Source organism: Saccostrea echinata, unplaced genomic scaffold (assembly GCF_033153115.1).
Source record: "Saccostrea echinata isolate AGI-Se365-2 ecotype Australia unplaced genomic scaffold, CSIRO_AGI_Sech_v1 ptg000054l, whole genome shotgun sequence".
NCBI classification, from domain to species: domain Eukaryota; kingdom Metazoa; phylum Mollusca; class Bivalvia; order Ostreida; family Ostreidae; genus Saccostrea; species Saccostrea echinata.
The window spans coordinates 58,090,401-58,109,588 of record NW_026889803.1 but is presented as its reverse complement, the minus strand read 5'-3'; the positions used below and the strand labels follow the sequence as shown (position 1 = coordinate 58,109,588).

Below are 19,188 nucleotides of genomic sequence, written 5' to 3'. Positions count from 1 at the left end.
GTCATGGATTTTCTTTCTGAATACAACTGTAAAGTATACTGTTGTAATATGTTTTGCCTGGGACTAGACATAACAAAGTCACATGTCTACTGTTTCTATGTTACTGCAGACGATGAGAAACAAAATAAAGAGGGCAACATGACTGAAGAAATGATGCTGTATCATCCATAAATAATTTTGCTAGCATTATTTTTTGCTTTTAAAAGAAATTGATATATTCACATGGTTGCTTATTTGGCAATGCTACAAATAAAGAACAAGATTCACTTAGGTCCTTTCTTGGCCCTGTAAATTTCTGAAAAAAGTGAACCTGCTTAGTTTTAGTTGGCAATGCATTAAATATTTAGACCCTTGGTGACTGCGTAACTGTCAAAAATTATACAATTTTCTGGTTAGTCAATGCATTGTGATGTCAGGAATTGCATCATTATTTTTTCCATATCCTGCAAATTTCTACAAAAAAGGTCAAACTTTTAAGCTATTTTAAATATTTCATGTAAAGCACAACCTCTGATCTAAAAAGTGCAATTATATAATGATGTTTCTGAAGATTACAAAACATTTTATTTTTGGGATGGAGGGGTGCACTCATATTTTGTTTCTTTGCTGAAGGTACTCAAATAAGCCTGTTGTCTTTAAAATTCAAGAAATTTTACAAACTAAAGCCTGTTTTCCAAAACCAGGACTCTGAGAGAAAACTTTTATAAAGGAAATGAAAGCACTAAGTCTCTACTTTATATTGATGTTTGAAAGGGGACATAGAGTGTTAATAAATAAATTGGTATATCAATAGGTCCATTTTATGCATAAAGTGAACCTAGGTCTATAGTGTAGTGCCCCTTTTCAACAAGTTTAGAAGTGAAGGAGAATTTCAGAGATGAGAAAATCTTATAGTTGTAATTGATCAGTAGGTTTATTTGCTGTTTTTAGTTATCAACAAAACAAAACACTTAACCAGGTTTCTTAGTGACTGTCTACAGAAATATATCACCTTCTGTCTATGAGATTGAGCAACCTGATATCAGAGGTGTGTACCTCATTCTGTAGTTTTTAGTAATTTACATGATGCTTTCTGTCCGTATTTGAGTTTCACGTTGGCAATACCTTAGCTTTCTCCTGTACATTTGATAACTTTTAGATTTGAATGCCAGTGATGTTGGATTATTACAGTATTATCTGATTTGTTAGCATGTATCATGTGTAAATAACAATCCAAATTGAAGGTCTTTAAGTGAATCCTTATCATTGGAATTGAAAGCATAACCCATGTATCATGTGTAAATAACAATCCAAATTGAAGGTCTTTAAGTGAATCCTTATCATTGGAATTGAAAGCATAACCCAGATGCTTAATTTCTAGAGGACCATCCATATTTTGAAACTAAAATCAGGGACAAATACTGAATTTCCATACAAGTAGACAATTCTGCAATATTTTTTTGTAGATAGCCACGAACAAACTTAACAAGTACTTATATTCATTAAAACACAGAAATGTGCTTTGGGTAGTGGAGATGACTACTAAGTATATGCTTAAAGTATTAAACATGTCAGATATTTTCAGAAAAAAAATTATGTGACCATGACCAGTTTACCTCCAATCTCATCTACAGTTGGCAAGATATTGAAAGTATGTTTGTATGTGATGTCAGTCTGGAAGTATGTTTATATATGATGTCATACTGAAAGTATGTTTATATATGATGTCAGTCTGGAAGTATGTTTATATATGATGTCATACTGAAAGTATGTTTATATATGATGTCATACTGAAAGTATGTTTATATATGATGTTTATACAATGTCTGTCTGGAAGGCACTGCATGACATTATCAAATCCCTAATACAGTAAAACATGCTTATGGCGAAGTGCTAGGGACAAAAAATTTTTAATTTGTAATTCATTATATTCATTCAGTTCATATGTTTTAATACTTCATTGAATAAAAATCACTTTGCTGTAGGTTTAATTTCTTTATAGCATGTTCACTGTAACTATAGTGTTTACTATGTTCTGATCACCCAACTTTCATTGTTTTTGTGGTTGAGTCGGGTAGTCTACAATTTAGATGATGATCAAACCACAAGGTACATGTAGTTATCCGTGAAATTTACATATCAATCAAATTGTTTAATTCCAAAACCACAAAATTAACAAAACCACAGTGTTCAAATAGTGTGTATTTTGTAAGCAAAAGACATAACAGATTAAAGACCTAAAGTTAAAAAAAAAATGATGACAGATTTGTATTGTTATAATTCAACACAAGCACTGCACTGCAGTTAGAAAAGTTGCATCCATCAAATAAGAGATTGCATCATTTGACTAGATAAAGGTAGACATCACATCAACTTTACCACCATGTTGATACACATCACATCAACTTTATGACCATATCTATAGACATCAACTTTATGATCGTGTTATTAGGCAACACATCAACTTTATCACCATGTCTATAGACATCACATCCAACTCACCGACCATGTCTATACATCACATCAACTTTATGAACGTGTCTATAGACATCATGTCAACTTCAGGACCTCATTAACCTGCTTCTTATTTCAGGAATTACATATATATACATCATTTCACATGTACTTGTTATTCTCTGCCATACTTGAAGTTTATTTTATTATTGGAGAGTCTCTGTTTTCATCCAAAATGAATGAAGTCCACAAACACTTTGGACAACCCTAGCTCCTGTCCAATTCTGTCACTGTAAATGTATCTGATTTTTGTGCAACACAATGACCCATCCTTACTGGCATCATAGTAATGAGTTTTTTACATCTGAAATGGTAACTTCATCAACCACCTTGGGCTACTGGAATTCTCTCTATATAATTAAAACTTGGCATAATTAAGAGCAACTGTGTCAGAGGCTACTAAGCTCTCTAATCAAAGTTTGCCTCACATTTCTAAAATGCTGACATCTTTGCCAACTGATTATCCTCAAAGTTATCTCGGAAAATTCCTCATATCATGGTGTTCAGTTTGTTCAATTTTATTATTAAGCCCCTTCCAAGGATGGGTAACTTTAAAATGGGGTGCAACCACATACATGTACATCTTTTCTAAAACCACTGAGCCAGAAACTCTTAAGATAGCTCCCTTTTCTTTAAATTTCTATAACAGAAGCCTGTTAAATGTATGCACACTTTATTCATTGCTCTGCTGTGAAGAAATAAAGATTAAAAGTGAAGATAATAGCTGTACAAAACACAATGATAAAAGAGATAGCAAAAAATCAACATCAAAAACAAAAGCAAACTTTGCTGCAAAGAGATAAAAAAGATTCTAAAAAGAAATAAAAAAAAAAGACTGGACGAAATGAAGTGACTAAGTTTAAACTCTGACTCGTTCTGGAGCCCATCACAATCCGTTCATTGCCTTAATTTGTGTAAACATAAAAAAGGAAACTTCCTCAATTTATCACAGAAATACGCAATTTAAAATTAATTGATTTCAATCTCTTGAATCAAGATAAAAAAAAATCATATAATAAATCACAACAAATACAAAACAATAGATGTTAAAGTAGAATTACTTTTCCAGTGATTATTCCATTGTTACCATAGTAACTTTCTGTGCTGGGAACAAAGCCAAATATCTATTACAATATTGTAATATCATTAACTAGACATCTACATGTAACATCAAATAAATAATACAACTAAATACAGCATCTCTTTGCTCTTAGAAACAAGAGGCCTCAGTTCTTTAAGTGGATTTCTAGTTCCATATAGCCGATACAAAAAGCAGGGATCACTTTCTTCCAAAATAATATTCTCAAACCGAATCACTTGGATCACTGATTGGCGAAAATTTTCCATAGATTTAACAAATTTTAGACAAATTAATCCAAACTTCCCGGGCCAGCACCTTCACGAAACAGATCCATGCTTTTATCAGCATTTCTTCAATGGACGGATTTCATAATAAAAATAGCCAATCCATAAAAATGAAATTGGTAATTATATCACAGCATTGACTTCATGATTAATTAACAAACAGATAGAACCTACAATATAACATAATACTGATGGATATATATATTCCTAAAGACACACAACATAAAAAAAATTAAACTCTTAATTTCCATTTCAAACGTTTTCCCTTTCCAATTTTCACAATGACACTCAGATGCTATGATTATTTAAGTGAAGCATCATTACTACTGGTTAAAAGTGACAACAAAATATATAAAACCTAAATATAAATCTAGCTAATCATTTGATTTTATTTCTGTCACATGACCGCTGCCATAGCTCTCAATAATATGCTGTTAAATGCTGGAATGTGTCTTTTTCTCAAATGGAATGAAAGATTCACACTAACTTATAGTCATCAAAACCACTTTCTTTCCCACATGTAAAAACCCATTCTTGCATAGATTTTAAGCAAGATGTAGCAAAAATAAATATAATTTTTTTCTATATAAATGATTAAAAGGCAGCTATTTCTGGAGTTTCTTTCGGAGAGACAGTGGACTCATACTACGACGGACAGTGGGAGTGGAAGTCAGCCCGCCGTATCTTCTGCTGAAATCCCGCCCCGGACTCAACCGTCTTCTGGGAGCTGACTGGGTCGGATAACTGCGTTCGAAGTTCATGGAATCATCTAACTTCCTGGTTTCTGTTTCCAGCAGCAGGGGGTCCAAGGACTGGTCACGTGTGACATTGGTCAGAGAACTGTCAAGGATGCCACGAGTGTCCCGGATTTCATCTCCTACACGGGCACTCCTGGAGATGTACTGCTGCCTTTTCCTCATCTCTGTGGCAAGCTGATCTTTCAGTGTGGCAACCTGAAATAACAACAAATACGAATTCAGAAACCACATCATTTACAGCAAGACTTCTGTTTTGTGCTATAGGCACATTTAAAAATTACCGGTACTGAACATCTATTATATGAGCAAATTTAAAAACTTGATACATCAATTGATTATCATGCAATTAAAGTAAAAGTTTAAAACTGTGACTGCAAAATGAAAGGAAAACAATATTTGCTAGTTATTTATGTACCGTCTCTTCGAGTCCCTTGACCTTGGCTCTGTGAGCACGCTCACGAGTTTCAAGCATTCTCTCAGCTTGAATCTGAGCTGATCTCAGTCTCTCTGTCTCCATCTCAGTCTCAGCTCTGTGTCTGGTGGTCAGATCAATCAACCTGGAAAGAGTTCAAACCATGAAATAACTTGTTCCACTTAAAGACACAAACCTACATATATATCAATCAAGCTAACCACTTGATAGCTTAAATGCTTACAAGTATTTCATGCTCAAACAAAATTTTCGTTAATCAGTAGTTTTTCAAAGCCTTTAACAGACGAAGAAATTTACTGCTTAATTGATTTTGGCAGTAGGTTTTAGGATCTAAATATTATAAGGTTTGAAGACAAATTTAGCAGTAAGATTCTGAGATTCAGAAATTTAAATATTTACAAACAATAAACCATCAACTTAAAAAAAATTCTTACTAACAGCATGCATAAAAGTCAAAAAAAGAGAAAAAACTTTTAAAATAAGTCTGAAGTAATAAAATAAAATGATTCATGCGTCAGACATACTTGACAACGTCCCTGACACACCATTCACTATGTGAGGACAGGAGCACCTCAAACCTAGAGTCCATGTGTCTTAAAAAGATATACTTTGAGTAGCAGAATCTATCGCTATTATCTCTCCCAGCAGAACCAAATCAGAGCCTTATTCCACATTCCCCAAAGCCAGAGACATTTTACAAAAATTTCTAACTTAGCAACCAGTTCAAAGCTCTTGTAATTTCAGCAAAATGTTTGCTATAAAAAGGTTTTTAACTTGCATTTGTCCAACACTTGCACGGTGGTTGCTCCATAAATTGTTTACGAAAGTTCTGCTCAAACTGAATAAAAGAATACAGTGAGTACTTGACTATTTGTGTGTTTATTAAATCAGGATGGGTTTTCTGTGACATATTCTGCATTCCAAAATGTGAGGAGTTTACAACATTGTATATACCCACACCTCCAAATATGTTCTGTCTGCATTGTACTGAAGCTATGGAAATAATGTTAAACACAGACTATTTTTTTGAAAAATAAATGTCCAGGGAAAAAAAAGGTTTATCCTTTTCCAACTCAATTTAAAAAAAAAAATCAAAACTGCCTGAGTCAGAAATACTTTTTCCAAAATTTGGGAATTTGGCTGTTCTTGAGTGTATATAGATATTATTATGTGTTTTCTTTGTGCAGTTCAATAACAATATTCAACACGACACAATCTCAAAACCCCATCCTATAAATCTGTATCATATCTGTGTGTGCTGTGTCCCCCTACCTCTGAGCATGCTGCTGCTCTGCCTCGGCCAGCTGGGCCTGCAGTTGCTGGACCTGTTTCTGGAGGTCAGTATTGTCCTCCTCCAATCTGGTCAGTGTGCGGTCAAGACTTCCTTTCTCCAACACAGATTTGCTGGCAAGCTCCTCTGTGCGAAGCTTTTCTCTTTCAACCTATGATAAAATTAAAAAAACCTAGATAAGAATTTATCAGGTTATGAATAAAGAAAAAAAAAATGGCTTCATATCACATATACAGATTGTGGTAAATGTACATTATTGTATGAAAACAGACAGGTAAATGCTTATCCTGTATCTTGAGGTACATACATGTATACCGATAACACACTCCATTGCTTGTCTATCTACCTTTAGTTAGTATTTATTTGAGACTGTTGGATAATTTCATTTTTACATACCTTGTCCAATGTCTTCTTCAAGGCAGACTTGTCTTTCTCGAGTCTGGCAGATGAACGCTCCATCTCAGATTTCTCTGTCTCGAGATTGGCCATTAATCGGGAGAGTTCCTGCACTCTTTCGTGCAGCAGTTGCTTCTCATTACTGATTTTCTGGATGTTCTGATTCAAGTCCTGTTCTCGTTCTTGTCTTTGCACCAACAACTGGAAAACATAAAACATTTTCATTAGAAATCAAATATTACCTTGATCTATTAAAATTGATTATTCTGTAATGCATCACACATGCAGAAAAATCATAATTGGAAAGAAACTTCACAACTAGTCTACAGAACATGATTCTTCTTGATTCAATATTTATACACATATATAGGTTCTGTATAATTCTATTAAATAATATCTTTGCATTCCATCAGATGACATTTTTCAGACTACTGACTGTGTGTGATTGACGAAGTTGTCCCTCCAGTTCCGCTCTACGAACATCGTTATCAGCCACTTCATTTTGGAGTCCCTGGACACGCTCCAGTAGATTGTGGTTCTGTTTCTTTGCTTCATTCAAAGCTTGTCTACAATCATAGATGATATGAATACATTATTTCTGGATTTGTCAAACTTTATAAACAGATATGTATCATTGCTACAAAATCTGTTCTCTGACACTTTTAGTATTAAAACAAGTCTGGATACTTAGATTTCTGTACCTGGTGGAATCAAGTCTCTCCTGAAGGACTCGGCGGTCATGCTCACTGCTGGTGAGTCCTTTCTGGAGCTGACTAATTCTTTCCTGGAGCTCGTTAATGATGGCCTGGTTGTCTGACAGGGTCAGATTGAGGGACTGGACACGGTCCTTCTGGTTAGATTCCTCCTCCTCGGTCTTCTGGAGGCTGGCGGTCAGTCTATCAATGGTCAGCTGTAGAGACTGGGACTTAGATTCCAGATTCTGGATCTGTTTGTTCAGGTTCTCAATGCGATCCTGGAGCACCTGTTAAGAGTACAAAAAATGTCATTTCTACTCCATAAAAAATAACCTTCAAAATGAGGTAAACATATTTTGAACAATATTTTCCTATCATTTTTCTGTGATCAACACTTTGCCATAAATTAGTTAAAACAGTCAGAGCTAGAACTCTAAGATATCTCAACTTTCCTCCATGAATTCAAACAACACAAGGCTGGTACATGTACACACAGCTTCATTTGTCAAGAATATAATTCATCAAAACTTAAACCTTAAAATGTTTCATTTCAGCACCACTGGTATTGAGTTCAGAGTCCTCTGCAACAAAAACCATCCTAAACCTGTCCTGTTCCAAATGTCTTAGCATGATATCAGGCACTGGTCTCTTAGACAAGTCATTCTGACAGTTAAAAATCTCTTCTCTTGTGTATGGACCTCTATCATACTGTGCAGAGTTGATATTTGCCCTCCTCATTCTTTTTCCATTAGGAGGTTTATCAGGAGTATACATTTTAAAACACCAGATAAATTCACCAATGCACCATTCCAACAATCAAGCACCAAAGGGTTAAAATGAACAAAAACCAATATGTTGAGGGAATGTGGCTTTGCCCTAGGTTTCAATAATACATTAAGCCTGTCTAAGATGAGCTATCTCTCACCTGCCTTCTAATCAATTATTCAAAGGAACCATATAAAAGAGAGACTTAATAAACAGAAATCACAAAAGAAAAGTCAGCATGTACAAGGAGCAGACTTGGAGGAATTGATATTGAGAATTATAATGTATGCCAACTGTGGCAAGTTCATGCATTGAAAAAGATTTGACTTTCTCACTCAAAGGACATCTACATCATTAAGGAAAGAAGGACTAATCCACATCACTGATGAAAGACACCACACAATCTTAATATAAAACTTACATCCACCCCTCTTACCTGGTTTTCAGTGTCCTTGTCATTCATCACCAGTTTGAATCTCTGAAGGTCACCCTCCAGAGATCGTTTTCCGAGTTCTAATTTGGTACAGCGGTTATCGGCATCTTCCAGGGCCAGTCTCAGGGCCTTCTTATCTTCCTCCAGTCTAGCCTCATTAGCTCGCAGCTTGTTAATCTTCTCCTGTTAATGTAAAAAGGCATATTTACTTATAAATATATTTACAACTACAAATACAATGGATCTTTATATTCAAATTTTCGACAAAGGATTCTTACAAATGCACTGTATACCTACTGTATAATAAAGCATTCATATTTGTTTACAGTTGTGAGCTTTGGTACTATCTTTTACAAAATGTACAGTAGTATGTAGTATTGACTGAAAGTATTGATCCTTTACAGTAATTTAAGGTTACAACGAGAAACTCGAGTGTGTGTGAGGAAAACAATTACTATCAATAATTGATGATAGTGTTGATTACATTGTCTTTGATGAAATCAGGGTTCAAAATCATTCATGACCATGCATATATATGTTATCAGTTTTCCAGTTTTTTTTTCATAGGATAATACAAAAGCATGCAATGCTGATTAATTGGTTTTACATTTTTTTAAAGTCTAAGAGCAGTAAACATATTGATAATGACATGTGTTTGTTTTTCTTTTTTTTTAAAAGAAATTTTTCAGAATTTGGCAACATATTCAGATATGTGTAAAGATGCATTACAAAAATATTGATATTAAGTAGGTCACACCGAATGCTTCCAGCATATAAGTGCATTGCTGTGATTTTTTAATGGATCTTTGATCTTCCTGTGGGTGACAGCTCACCTCCTGTTGTCTCTTCTCCGTATCTGCTGCCGCCAGACTTCTCTCCAGGCTATTGATCTTGTCCGCCATGACTTTACGTTCCCTTTCATTTCTGCGGATGGTTTCTTCCTGTAACATCAGTGCAGTCTGGGCACTGGCGAGGCGACTGTCAATTCCTCTCTTGTCTGTGAAACACCAAAATCATCAAAGTATTTCATTGATCAATCTTAAAATGGTTTAGAAATGTTTTGAAATATGTGAACAAAGTAACGAGTAAGCATCTGTATGTATGACATTGCAGGATTTCATTATTTTTGGATCAGTTTTTATATTTAACAAAAGTAAATCCATTTCTGGAGTTGGGAGCTATTAAGATTTTTCCCTTTTTAAACTAGTCATCTTTTATTCAATAGGAAATAATTTTTGATAAGATATCAATAGGTAATAATTTTCGATAAGATATATTGTTCATGCAGTTAGAAAACTAGCTATCATAAGTAAATAAACGTGCGAGAATCCTTAAGCAATTTTATCTTCAACTTGGCTTATCTACAAGTCTCCAAAAAGTCATGTACACACAAGAACTATCCCCCTTTTTCTTGTAAATACAGGGTACCCAGGGTTTCAGCTTAATTGAATTTCAACCTTTAGACCCCTTCTATTGACCCAGCACTCTTGGATATCTTGATAATTAGCTACAATTTAGACAAGGAATGCAGAATTGGATCACAATCTCCAATACACCTATACACCTTCAATTGTCACCTGGGGGTTTAAACCATATTCATTCTGCATAAATTGGCCATGGGAATTTCAAAAATTATTTTTACAACCACTAGGTCTTTAAATGGATAAAAACAATTATTTTTACAACAAAGTTGTTACAAATGTTTGAAAACAAATTCAAATTGTAAGGCCAGAGCTGTAATAATCTTTATATTTTGGTGTGAAAATTGATCTCCATTCAAGTCAATATAGAAGTATAATTTCTGTCAGAAATACTTAATATTTGGCAGAATAACAAAAGTTTGCATTAGCTTATTCAGCACTATTATGAATAATACAAAGTTTCCAACAGTAAAAAGGGATTAGAGAGCATTCCATTCAAGAAAACTGACTAGAATTCCTTTCAATCAGTAACCTTGTAATCTCTTAATTTTTACAGTTCAAGTATTGGCCAACATTTTTATTTTACAATCTGCAAAATGTTGCCTAATTGATGAATTTTAAAATTCTTAGAAATGTTTTAGATATAGAATTTCTTATCAATATAGAGATATAATGTTTCTATTATCAGTTTTATTTCTGTCTTGCTTGCCAAAACAAATACAACTGTACTGATAACTAGGTCTACATACCGAAAATGTCGTAATATTGCACAGACGGAAGAGGTTTGCTGAGTGGCACTTTTGCCGTGACATTTTGGAACTTCTCTGGAGGAGTATAGTTCATCATATAAATTCTGTATGCCATGATGGGGACAGGAAATTAACGTCAATCACAAAAAAAAAATATCACAAAAATCCCTGAGATAAATTTCTTTCCTCCTCTCTACACTCTCATTCAATGATTGCTGCCCAAAAAATCTGTATGTAAAATGTCCATTTCTCCTACATCCCCCCTAAAGGGAGGTGTCCTCTTTACCGAACATCCATTTCTCCTTAAAATCTATGCCATGAAAAACAATAACCTGCATTTCCCTTTAAACTTTTATGGTCCTTAGACAAGGAGAAATAGGCATTATTGATTTTTAGATCATAGGACATGCTTCAACATGCGTGCAGTTTTCTGACATAGAGCGGGAATTTCTATACCTACTAATATACAACTAATGCAATGTGTCAATAGTTTATCGTGGGATCAGTACCACACAATGGAGAATATACAATGTCCACAATGGTCTACATAATAAATGAGTAAATGGACATTTTTGTTCAATGTGTTTTTACTAACTCTACCAAAGTTTGAACCCTGATCAAATAACATTCAAGCACTGTTTTGTTCAAGTATTTGAAAACAATTTGCTGAGTTAACATTTCAAATCTTTAAATTTGAGAAATGAATGTATGATTTGAAATATTACATCATGAAGCAAATTTTAACAAACCAATCTGTGTCTTAACATTTATTTACCTTGAAATCAATATAAGCCACTGAAATTAATCATTAGATTTTATTTAATGTTTCTGCATATCAAAGTATCAAACTTGAATCAGAATATTTTGAATAAGTTTATACTGTGAATAAATATATTTAAAGCAAAATAGATATGTTCAGGAAAGTTAACTGTGAAATTCTTTTGAAGATTTTTTTTCCAAATAAGTTTTTCTTCTTTTTTTTTCTATGAATTTCCATGCATTGGTTGGCAGAAAACTTATTAACATATAGTTCCAAAAAGGTAAACAGCTGACTGTGAATAAAATTTCTGGGTAACTTGACTGACAAACTCAGAATGATGAAAGTGATTGTACTAGTCTCTACATTGCTGTTCTCAATGACCTACACATAATCAATGCTTGTCTATCTTGTTACACTATCCAGCATTATCTATGAAAAAATGAATACCCAAAGAAACATAAAGCTGACCTCCTCCACACTTTAATCGACATCCCACAATCTATGGGATTCAATTTAATCTTGATAAATCAATTTCATTTTGTGTAAGAGGATTTTGATGATAGCTATACACCATTAAAATCAGCCAATGATTTCTGAATGAGTTTTATTAAGAGCTGACCAAACATGTTAATGCCCCAAGAAACAATTCAAATGTGTGTTATTGCCAACTTTCTGATATCAAATAACAGTCAATGAACACAATATATCACTCATGCCAGCTCTGCATAAGCACTCATTGAAAAATAATAAAATCTTTGAACCAAAAATCATTCTAACCAGTATATACAACATGAGGTTTACCAAAAACTAATTAATTTTAGCAGGATATTATGGCTTTAAACATTAACCTTTATACAAGTTCACACTTTGTGGTAAATTATTTGCTGCAATTAAATTCCTTATCTGATTGACTGATGTCATTCAAGATCAACACTTTGTGGTAATTATAGATTTGCTTTAATTCATCTATTTTATCTGACTAATCAGTAAACCAATGGTACTGACTCTAATATTCCAAGGTATTTCAAAAATCTGATTTTTTGATATGCAAATTTTATCCACATAAATAAAAGCAACATCATATGTTTATATTTTGACAATGATGTCACATATAAGTCATATTTTGTTATTAAAAAACAACAACAAAATACAACATAAATTTGCATTATGTCTTTTTGATCAGGGCATAAACTGTACAGGTACAATGTAGATGTAAAACAAGTGTTAGGAGTAAATATTTTTGCACAGGTTGCATACTACACCATGAATTACGAGTTGTTGTTACTCCTAGAAAAAGACCTATGCTTTCCATTTTATTTTCTATTTATTACTTTTTATAAAAAGATTTAGGGGGCATAAAATCTTTTGTCATACACACAGAATGTTTACATTCATTGCAAAATATTGACAAATGCTGGTAATAAAATGTCTGAGTGTACATGAACATTTATTTCATATTCTGAAATTAAGGGCAAGTGCAAACTCTAGAAAATACTATCATGTGATATATAATTTATTTAGGATATAATAACGTCCCCTTACCTTCCTCTACATCTCCTAGAGACTTCTGTAAGATCTGGTGTCTTCTTTCTGTTCTCTCCTTCTCCTCTTCTAATTCCTTCAGCTGGACAGCCATGCTACGTACATTGGCAAGTGCATCATCCTACAATCAGAAACCAAAATTGCACCAATTAGTTCCCAAAAATATTCTGCTTAAAGATTTTGTGTAAATTGTCAAACACATGAAGTGCATCATTTTTAAGAAATTTGTCTCACCCTTTCTCTCTCGGCTCCAGCAAGTTGTTGTACGAAATCTCTAAGGGCCATTCTGACTGCCTCTGGGTCTACATCCAAGGCATTCATTTCTCCACCTCTGTCGAACCTGACAGGGGATACTCCACGAGAGGAAGTACGGACAGGGCTGCCAGATCTCTCAGGGGAACCAGTCCTTGGTATGGGGCTTCCACGACCCTCAGTGGTGGTGGCATAAGTATTGTCAAATCCTACAGAATAATTTCAACAGTTTATTATAAAGCCTCAAGTTTTAGTAAATTTCAAAGGAAATCAAAAGTACAAGTACTAACTTATAATTCAGAACCATTAGATTTTTCAATAGACAAATTGTGTCAACAGCTTTTCTCATTTTAATCCTAATGTAAAAATTTGCAGACTAAGTCTATACCCTTAGATGGGGAGTTGGGTCTGGATCTTCTAGGACTCTTACTACGGGATCTCACTGGACTTCTGGCCCTGGGCATTTCCTGGCTGAATCCAATGGTTCTCCTAAGGCTGGACACAATGCTGCTAAGTTTAAACTCAACATCCTGTTTAGCGCCCTCTATTCTAGCAAGCTGGGCCTCAAGGGCATTAACTCTTCCCTCTGATCCACTGAGTCTCAGTTTGAGTTCAGCAGCCTCAGCACTGGTGTTCTCAAGATTGATTTCCAGGTTGCGGCGCTGGTCCTCCAGTTTCCTCTCGAGACGGCGACTGTCTTCAAGGGCCATCTGGTAGTCTTTTTCCTTCAGTCTGGATTCATCAATCAATTCACCCATCTTACGCTGAAGGTTAGCAAGTTCTTTTCGTACAGCTTCACGACTAGCCTCTGTCTCAACAACCTATTCAATGCAGTTAAAGTTCATTGAAAGTGGTAGTCTTTACTAAAATGTTGTATTTGACGAAATACATTGAAAGTTATTTTAAAAAAACCCCAGTAACATGTCATAAACAATACACACAAAGTAAAACTCCTGAAATTCATAACATAATCAAAATCTCAAATTGGGAAACAAAGTTATAACATTCTTAATAGTTTACCACTTTCTCCTCCTAATAAGAGAAAAAAAGCATTTTAATCTTATTTTAAAAAGTTTGAGTCTCTTCTTTTTGCCTTGAAAAAGGGTATTTGGAAGATACAATGTATCAACATTTTCAAAGACTTCAAGATAAAGAATGACTACCTTCTGTTTGAGATCAAAGGCATGTCTCCTGCCTTCCTCCTCTTTCTCTTCATCCTTTGCAACACGTGCCTGTAGATCCACCACTTCTTTACCAAGTTTAGATCGCTCACTGTCCAGCATCTTAACCTGGCGTCTGAGGTCCTGCAGTTCACGCCTGGCCTCAAGACGGGCTTTCTCAACCTCTCGGAGACTAGCTCTCAGGTCACCAGCCTCTTTCTGAACATTAGCCTTCTGCTCTTCAAGGACTGGAAAGAAAATTTGTTAAACATCATCCAGATTCAAGTAGTCCATCCCCAAAACCAAACTCTTTATAATTCAAACCAAGTTTTTTTCCCCACTCATGATTTTTAATTGATTTAAAAAAAAAAAACAAGTAAACAGATGGAAAAGAAAATCTATCCTGCTGTTCCCTTGAATCTGTATACTTACTGCTGCATCTTTGTCTGTGATCACACAGGTCCCTGTTGAGCTCGATCTTGTCTGTCTCATTCTTTTTAATAGTGGCCCTCAGCTCCTCATTAGTCTTGGAGAACAGTTCCTTCTCTCTGACTTCATCATTCAGGTTTCTCTTCAGCTCCACCATATCCTTCCTCATCAGCTCCATCATCTCCTCACCTAAAATAAAACAATGGTACATGAATGAAAATGTTAAACAAAACATGATTAAGATCTAAACTTTGAAATATAATTTCAATGTAGTGGGATCACCATTCAATAAAATTCTATTTTAAGTCAGATAATTTCATAACCAAGAACATACTTTTTCTATGTTATATACTGACCTTCCCTGACTTTCCTGTTGGAGTCAATCAGATCTCTGCGAACATTATCTCGAGCTTCCTCCACGAGTTTGAGTTGAGTCTTGAGATCAGCAACCTCTCTCAGGGCAGCCTCCCTCTGTCTCTCCAGATCTCTGATTTGATTGGTCAGATCCTTAACCTCCTTCTCATGGTTCATGCTGTGGTGAAATGGTAACGCATTAGCTTGTTCCATACAAAAGTTTATTTCAAGTACCGTAACTTCTAGAACTCAGATCGGTACCATTTCCAAATTTCATTGCTTATTTTTTTTTTTCGAAAAAGAATGCAAAATAACAAATTATGCTTTATATATCAAAAATAATTCAGTCAAACTTACCATGTGTCCTCAAATTGTCCTCTGAGGTTTCTGAGTTCCTGGTTGAGTCCATTCATGTTGTTCCTGTCCTGCTCCTGGCGAGCGTGGTACTCACGCTTCAGTCGCTCATACTCGACATTAGCATTAGCCAGCTCCATTGTCAGGTTATTGTTCTTCTCAGCTAGAGTGCTCTTCTCTTGTTCAAGGAGAGACATAGTCTAGAAAACAAATCAGAAGCACTGCATATAGAGACTGTCATACTTACAGGACTGAAAGTGTCATCTATTTATGGAATACTAGTAAATGTACCTGTATGTGTTATCTTTAAAATTTTATAATAGCAATAAAACACTTAAGATAGTGAATTTAAACATAAAACCTTTCCAAAATACATTAAACAGCAAAAGTTACTCAATTTCAAATATTTAACTCATGTATACAAACTAAATACAAATCATTATTTTTGTGCAAATGATAAAATTATAAAGGTGTCAGTTTTATGCAGTCAAAACTTAACTTTTAAAAACTTTCACCTGCATAAGTGAATTCTCTAAAGTCCCTGCTTTAAATTACCTGTTGTTTATCATTCTCAGCCATCAATAGCTGGTTGTCCCTCTCTCTCTGGAGGTTGGCCAGTTCATTCTGAAGGTCCTCCCGCTCACGGTCAAATCGATTCAACATTTCCTCTTTCTCCATGGCATTCTGGTGGACCATCTCATCTCTCTCAGTCTCAAACTCATGGCGCTGCTGCTCCTATTTCATAAAAATACCATGTGATTTAATAATTTAATGTAATAACACTGTCTATTCAGAATATCTCAGTGTTCGCAAAGTGCATGTTATTTTAACTGAATATAACAAAATTCTCTGCATTTCCTTCAAATCTTGTAATACCAAATTAATTATTTTGCTGTATCTAATTAGAAAATTCTTTGATATATAGGAATTTTTCAAGAACATGTTCCACCTGTTCATATACATGTGTAAGATCATATCTTACCCTTTCCTTGACCAGCCTCTCAACATCATCCTCATGGGCCTGTTTCTCCTGTGTGAGTGCCAGCTGCATTTCACGCTCGAGCTGAGCCAATCGTCTCTGAAGGTCCTCCTTAATGTGCTCAAACTTCTCCAGATCAGCCTCTTTCTCCTTAATCAGACGATTGATCTCACCTGTGGTGGTTAAAGATCAGAATCTAATAAACATCTGAAGACTTCTGAAATTTTCTCATAATGACTTTAAAATTACAAAAGTAAGGGAGCTTACTCTGTAGATTTATTGCCTCAAGAATGAAAAATCTATTAACGAGAATCTAATCTGTAGATTTTCTTAAATCACATTTTTTCTAAATAGGGGGAGCTTACTCTGCAGATTCTCTTTTCTAAGGATCAGTTCCTGGTTCTCTCCCTCTAGTTGTTCCTTTCTCACTGTTAATTGTTGTTCAGACTGCTGAGATTCATAAAGGGCGCTCTCCAGACTGTCCTTGTCACTGCGGAGGGATGAGATAACCTCACTCTGTTGGCGATTCTCACGCTCTGTAACCAAGAGTATCAGAAACTTGCTCTTCAGTCACTAATTATTTTGAATGGACAAACTCTACAAATTTTACTGAAAGTACTGTATTCTTTTACTCAGTTATGTCCTTTTCAGTTTAATTTTCTTTTTAGTGTCTTTCTAGTGAATGACTTCTCTCTCTTACCTGTGGCAGTAACCTGGACAATAAGTTCTCCCTTGTCCTGAGTCAAGATCTCCTTCTCCTTTGCCACTTTGACGTAATTCTGAGTCTGTCTTTCTACTTCACGCCGAGCCTGTAACAACTCCTCTGCCAAAGCCTGCTTCTGTCTAGATACCTACACAACAATTTTTAAAATAATTTACTTTCTTTACACAAAATTTAAATTATCTACTTATAAGTAGAAGAGTTGTCTTTGGATATAATCTATCTTTCTTTGAAAACACATTTGTGAATGATGTAAAAATTTATTAAACAATATAGCCCTTACTTGTCATTTTAAAAGATTATTACAACACCTTTTTTACTATATTGAATGTTTTGTGTGTGTGATTATATTATTGTATTTGTGTTTATTTTGATTTCCTTACAGAGGAGAGTTGTTCCTGGATGTCACCCTTCTCTCTGTTGAGAGCCTGGATCTCCTCCTCCAACTGTTGACGAGTCATCTCACTCAACTCCAGAGTCTGGTTCAGACCTACAGATAAAGAGAACTTGATTTAGTCCTTCAAATAAAGAGTTTGATTCAGATGTTCTGACCTGGTTCAGACCTTAAGATGAACAGAGTTTGGTTCAGTCTTCGGGATAAACAGAGTCCGGTTCAGACCTACAGATAAGTAGTCTAGTTCAGACCTATAAATGGACAGAGTTTAATTCAGTCCTACAGATATACAGACATAAAAAGGAAAGGTGTTGTCAACCTACAAATGTATTTAAATCACTGCACTTAACTTTTCAGAGTGTAATTATAAGTAACACATAAAGACAGAAACAACATAGCGAGCTAACATGTAAATATAACACGTGATATGGGATACTGAAGACAATCAATCCCCTGTCATCCATTTCCTATCCCTCATGGGATTAAATGAACTTTTAAATATGGCTATAAGATAACACTATCTCTTGAACTCATTGGCTTTGCATGATCCGGTATTACTTGATCATTATATATTTATGCAGAACTGTGCTTATCACGATAGCTCAGTTTACAATTATTACACGCACATCTAACACTTAATGTGAGATAAGCTTCATGACAGCAGCTCTCCATATAAATGTTTTAGAATCTGCCATACCCATCTTTTCTGTGTCAAGGTCCATCTTCTCCTGCTCGACTCGTACCAGCTCCTCTTTGATGCCTGTCTTCTCCATCTCCAGAGCCTGTTTCTCTCCTGTCAGATTCGCCTTCTCTGCTTCCATCTACAAATCAGGCACATTGTAGAAGAGTTTGGATAAGCTAACATTCAAAACAATCCTTCTTTCCCAACAGACTGGAAGACATCATACAGTGAGCTTTTCCGATTCATCCTCATTTTTAAAATTCCAAACTAAGCCTTAACTCAATAATATTTTTCATTTTTATGAAGGTAGGCAATAAAATCCTTATCAGTTCAATCACAGCTCATGCATATTCATGCCCTCTTTTATTACAACTTTTTATTTCCCTTTCATAAACCTTTTTGCTTTGCTCAAAAAATACACTCAATGATAAACAATTTATTTAAACTACTTTTACAAGTAACTTACCTGCATGATAATCTTGTTGAGTTCGACCTTGTCCTGACCCAAGCCTTCATTCATTGCCTGCATCTTCAGCAGGGCATCTTTCAGTGTTGCCTCTTCGGTCTTAGCTTTGTTTATCTCAAGCTCCAGCTCAGCCTTCTGAAGCTCAGCCTTAGAAAGAGCATCACCTAAGCAGAGGCAGATTAAAATATAATCATCACTAAAATCAAAACTATTATAAAAAGAAATCAATGAATTTTGAACATTACCTTTTTTGAATATTATCTTGTTCAATATTGTGCATAATTAAAAATATTGAT

At 34.8% G+C, this 19,188-nt stretch overlaps 1 protein-coding gene across 6 annotated transcripts in view; it reads right to left on the bottom strand.

Annotated features, from left to right (window-relative positions):
- Positions 1–3,149: 3,149 nt before the first annotated feature.
- LOC133206060 (rootletin-like) overlaps positions 3,150–19,188 on the bottom strand; it is a 71,822-nt gene continuing 55,783 nt past the window's right edge. For all 6 annotated transcript variants that reach the window (XM_061341976.1, XM_061341977.1, XM_061341978.1 and 3 more), the window contains 22 exons: positions 18,893–19,056; positions 18,442–18,565; positions 17,734–17,840; positions 17,330–17,480; positions 16,995–17,165; positions 16,633–16,802; positions 16,206–16,385; positions 15,654–15,850; positions 15,299–15,474; positions 14,946–15,131; positions 14,517–14,761; positions 13,742–14,174; positions 13,336–13,562; positions 13,102–13,222; positions 9,463–9,626; positions 8,633–8,812; positions 7,438–7,718; positions 7,173–7,302; positions 6,737–6,937; positions 6,322–6,491; positions 5,032–5,173; positions 3,150–4,811 (listed from right to left, as the gene is read on the bottom strand). In XM_061341976.1, coding sequence (XP_061197960.1) covers positions 4,464–4,811; positions 5,032–5,173; positions 6,322–6,491; positions 6,737–6,937; positions 7,173–7,302; positions 7,438–7,718; positions 8,633–8,812; positions 9,463–9,626; positions 13,102–13,222; positions 13,336–13,562; positions 13,742–14,174; positions 14,517–14,761; positions 14,946–15,131; positions 15,299–15,474; positions 15,654–15,850; positions 16,206–16,385; positions 16,633–16,802; positions 16,995–17,165; positions 17,330–17,480; positions 17,734–17,840; positions 18,442–18,565; positions 18,893–19,056 — 4,268 coding nt within the window. In that variant the 3' untranslated portion in view covers positions 3,150–4,463. The remainder of the gene's footprint in view (positions 4,812–5,031; positions 5,174–6,321; positions 6,492–6,736; positions 6,938–7,172; positions 7,303–7,437; positions 7,719–8,632; positions 8,813–9,462; positions 9,627–13,101; positions 13,223–13,335; positions 13,563–13,741; positions 14,175–14,516; positions 14,762–14,945; positions 15,132–15,298; positions 15,475–15,653; positions 15,851–16,205; positions 16,386–16,632; positions 16,803–16,994; positions 17,166–17,329; positions 17,481–17,733; positions 17,841–18,441; positions 18,566–18,892; positions 19,057–19,188) is intronic.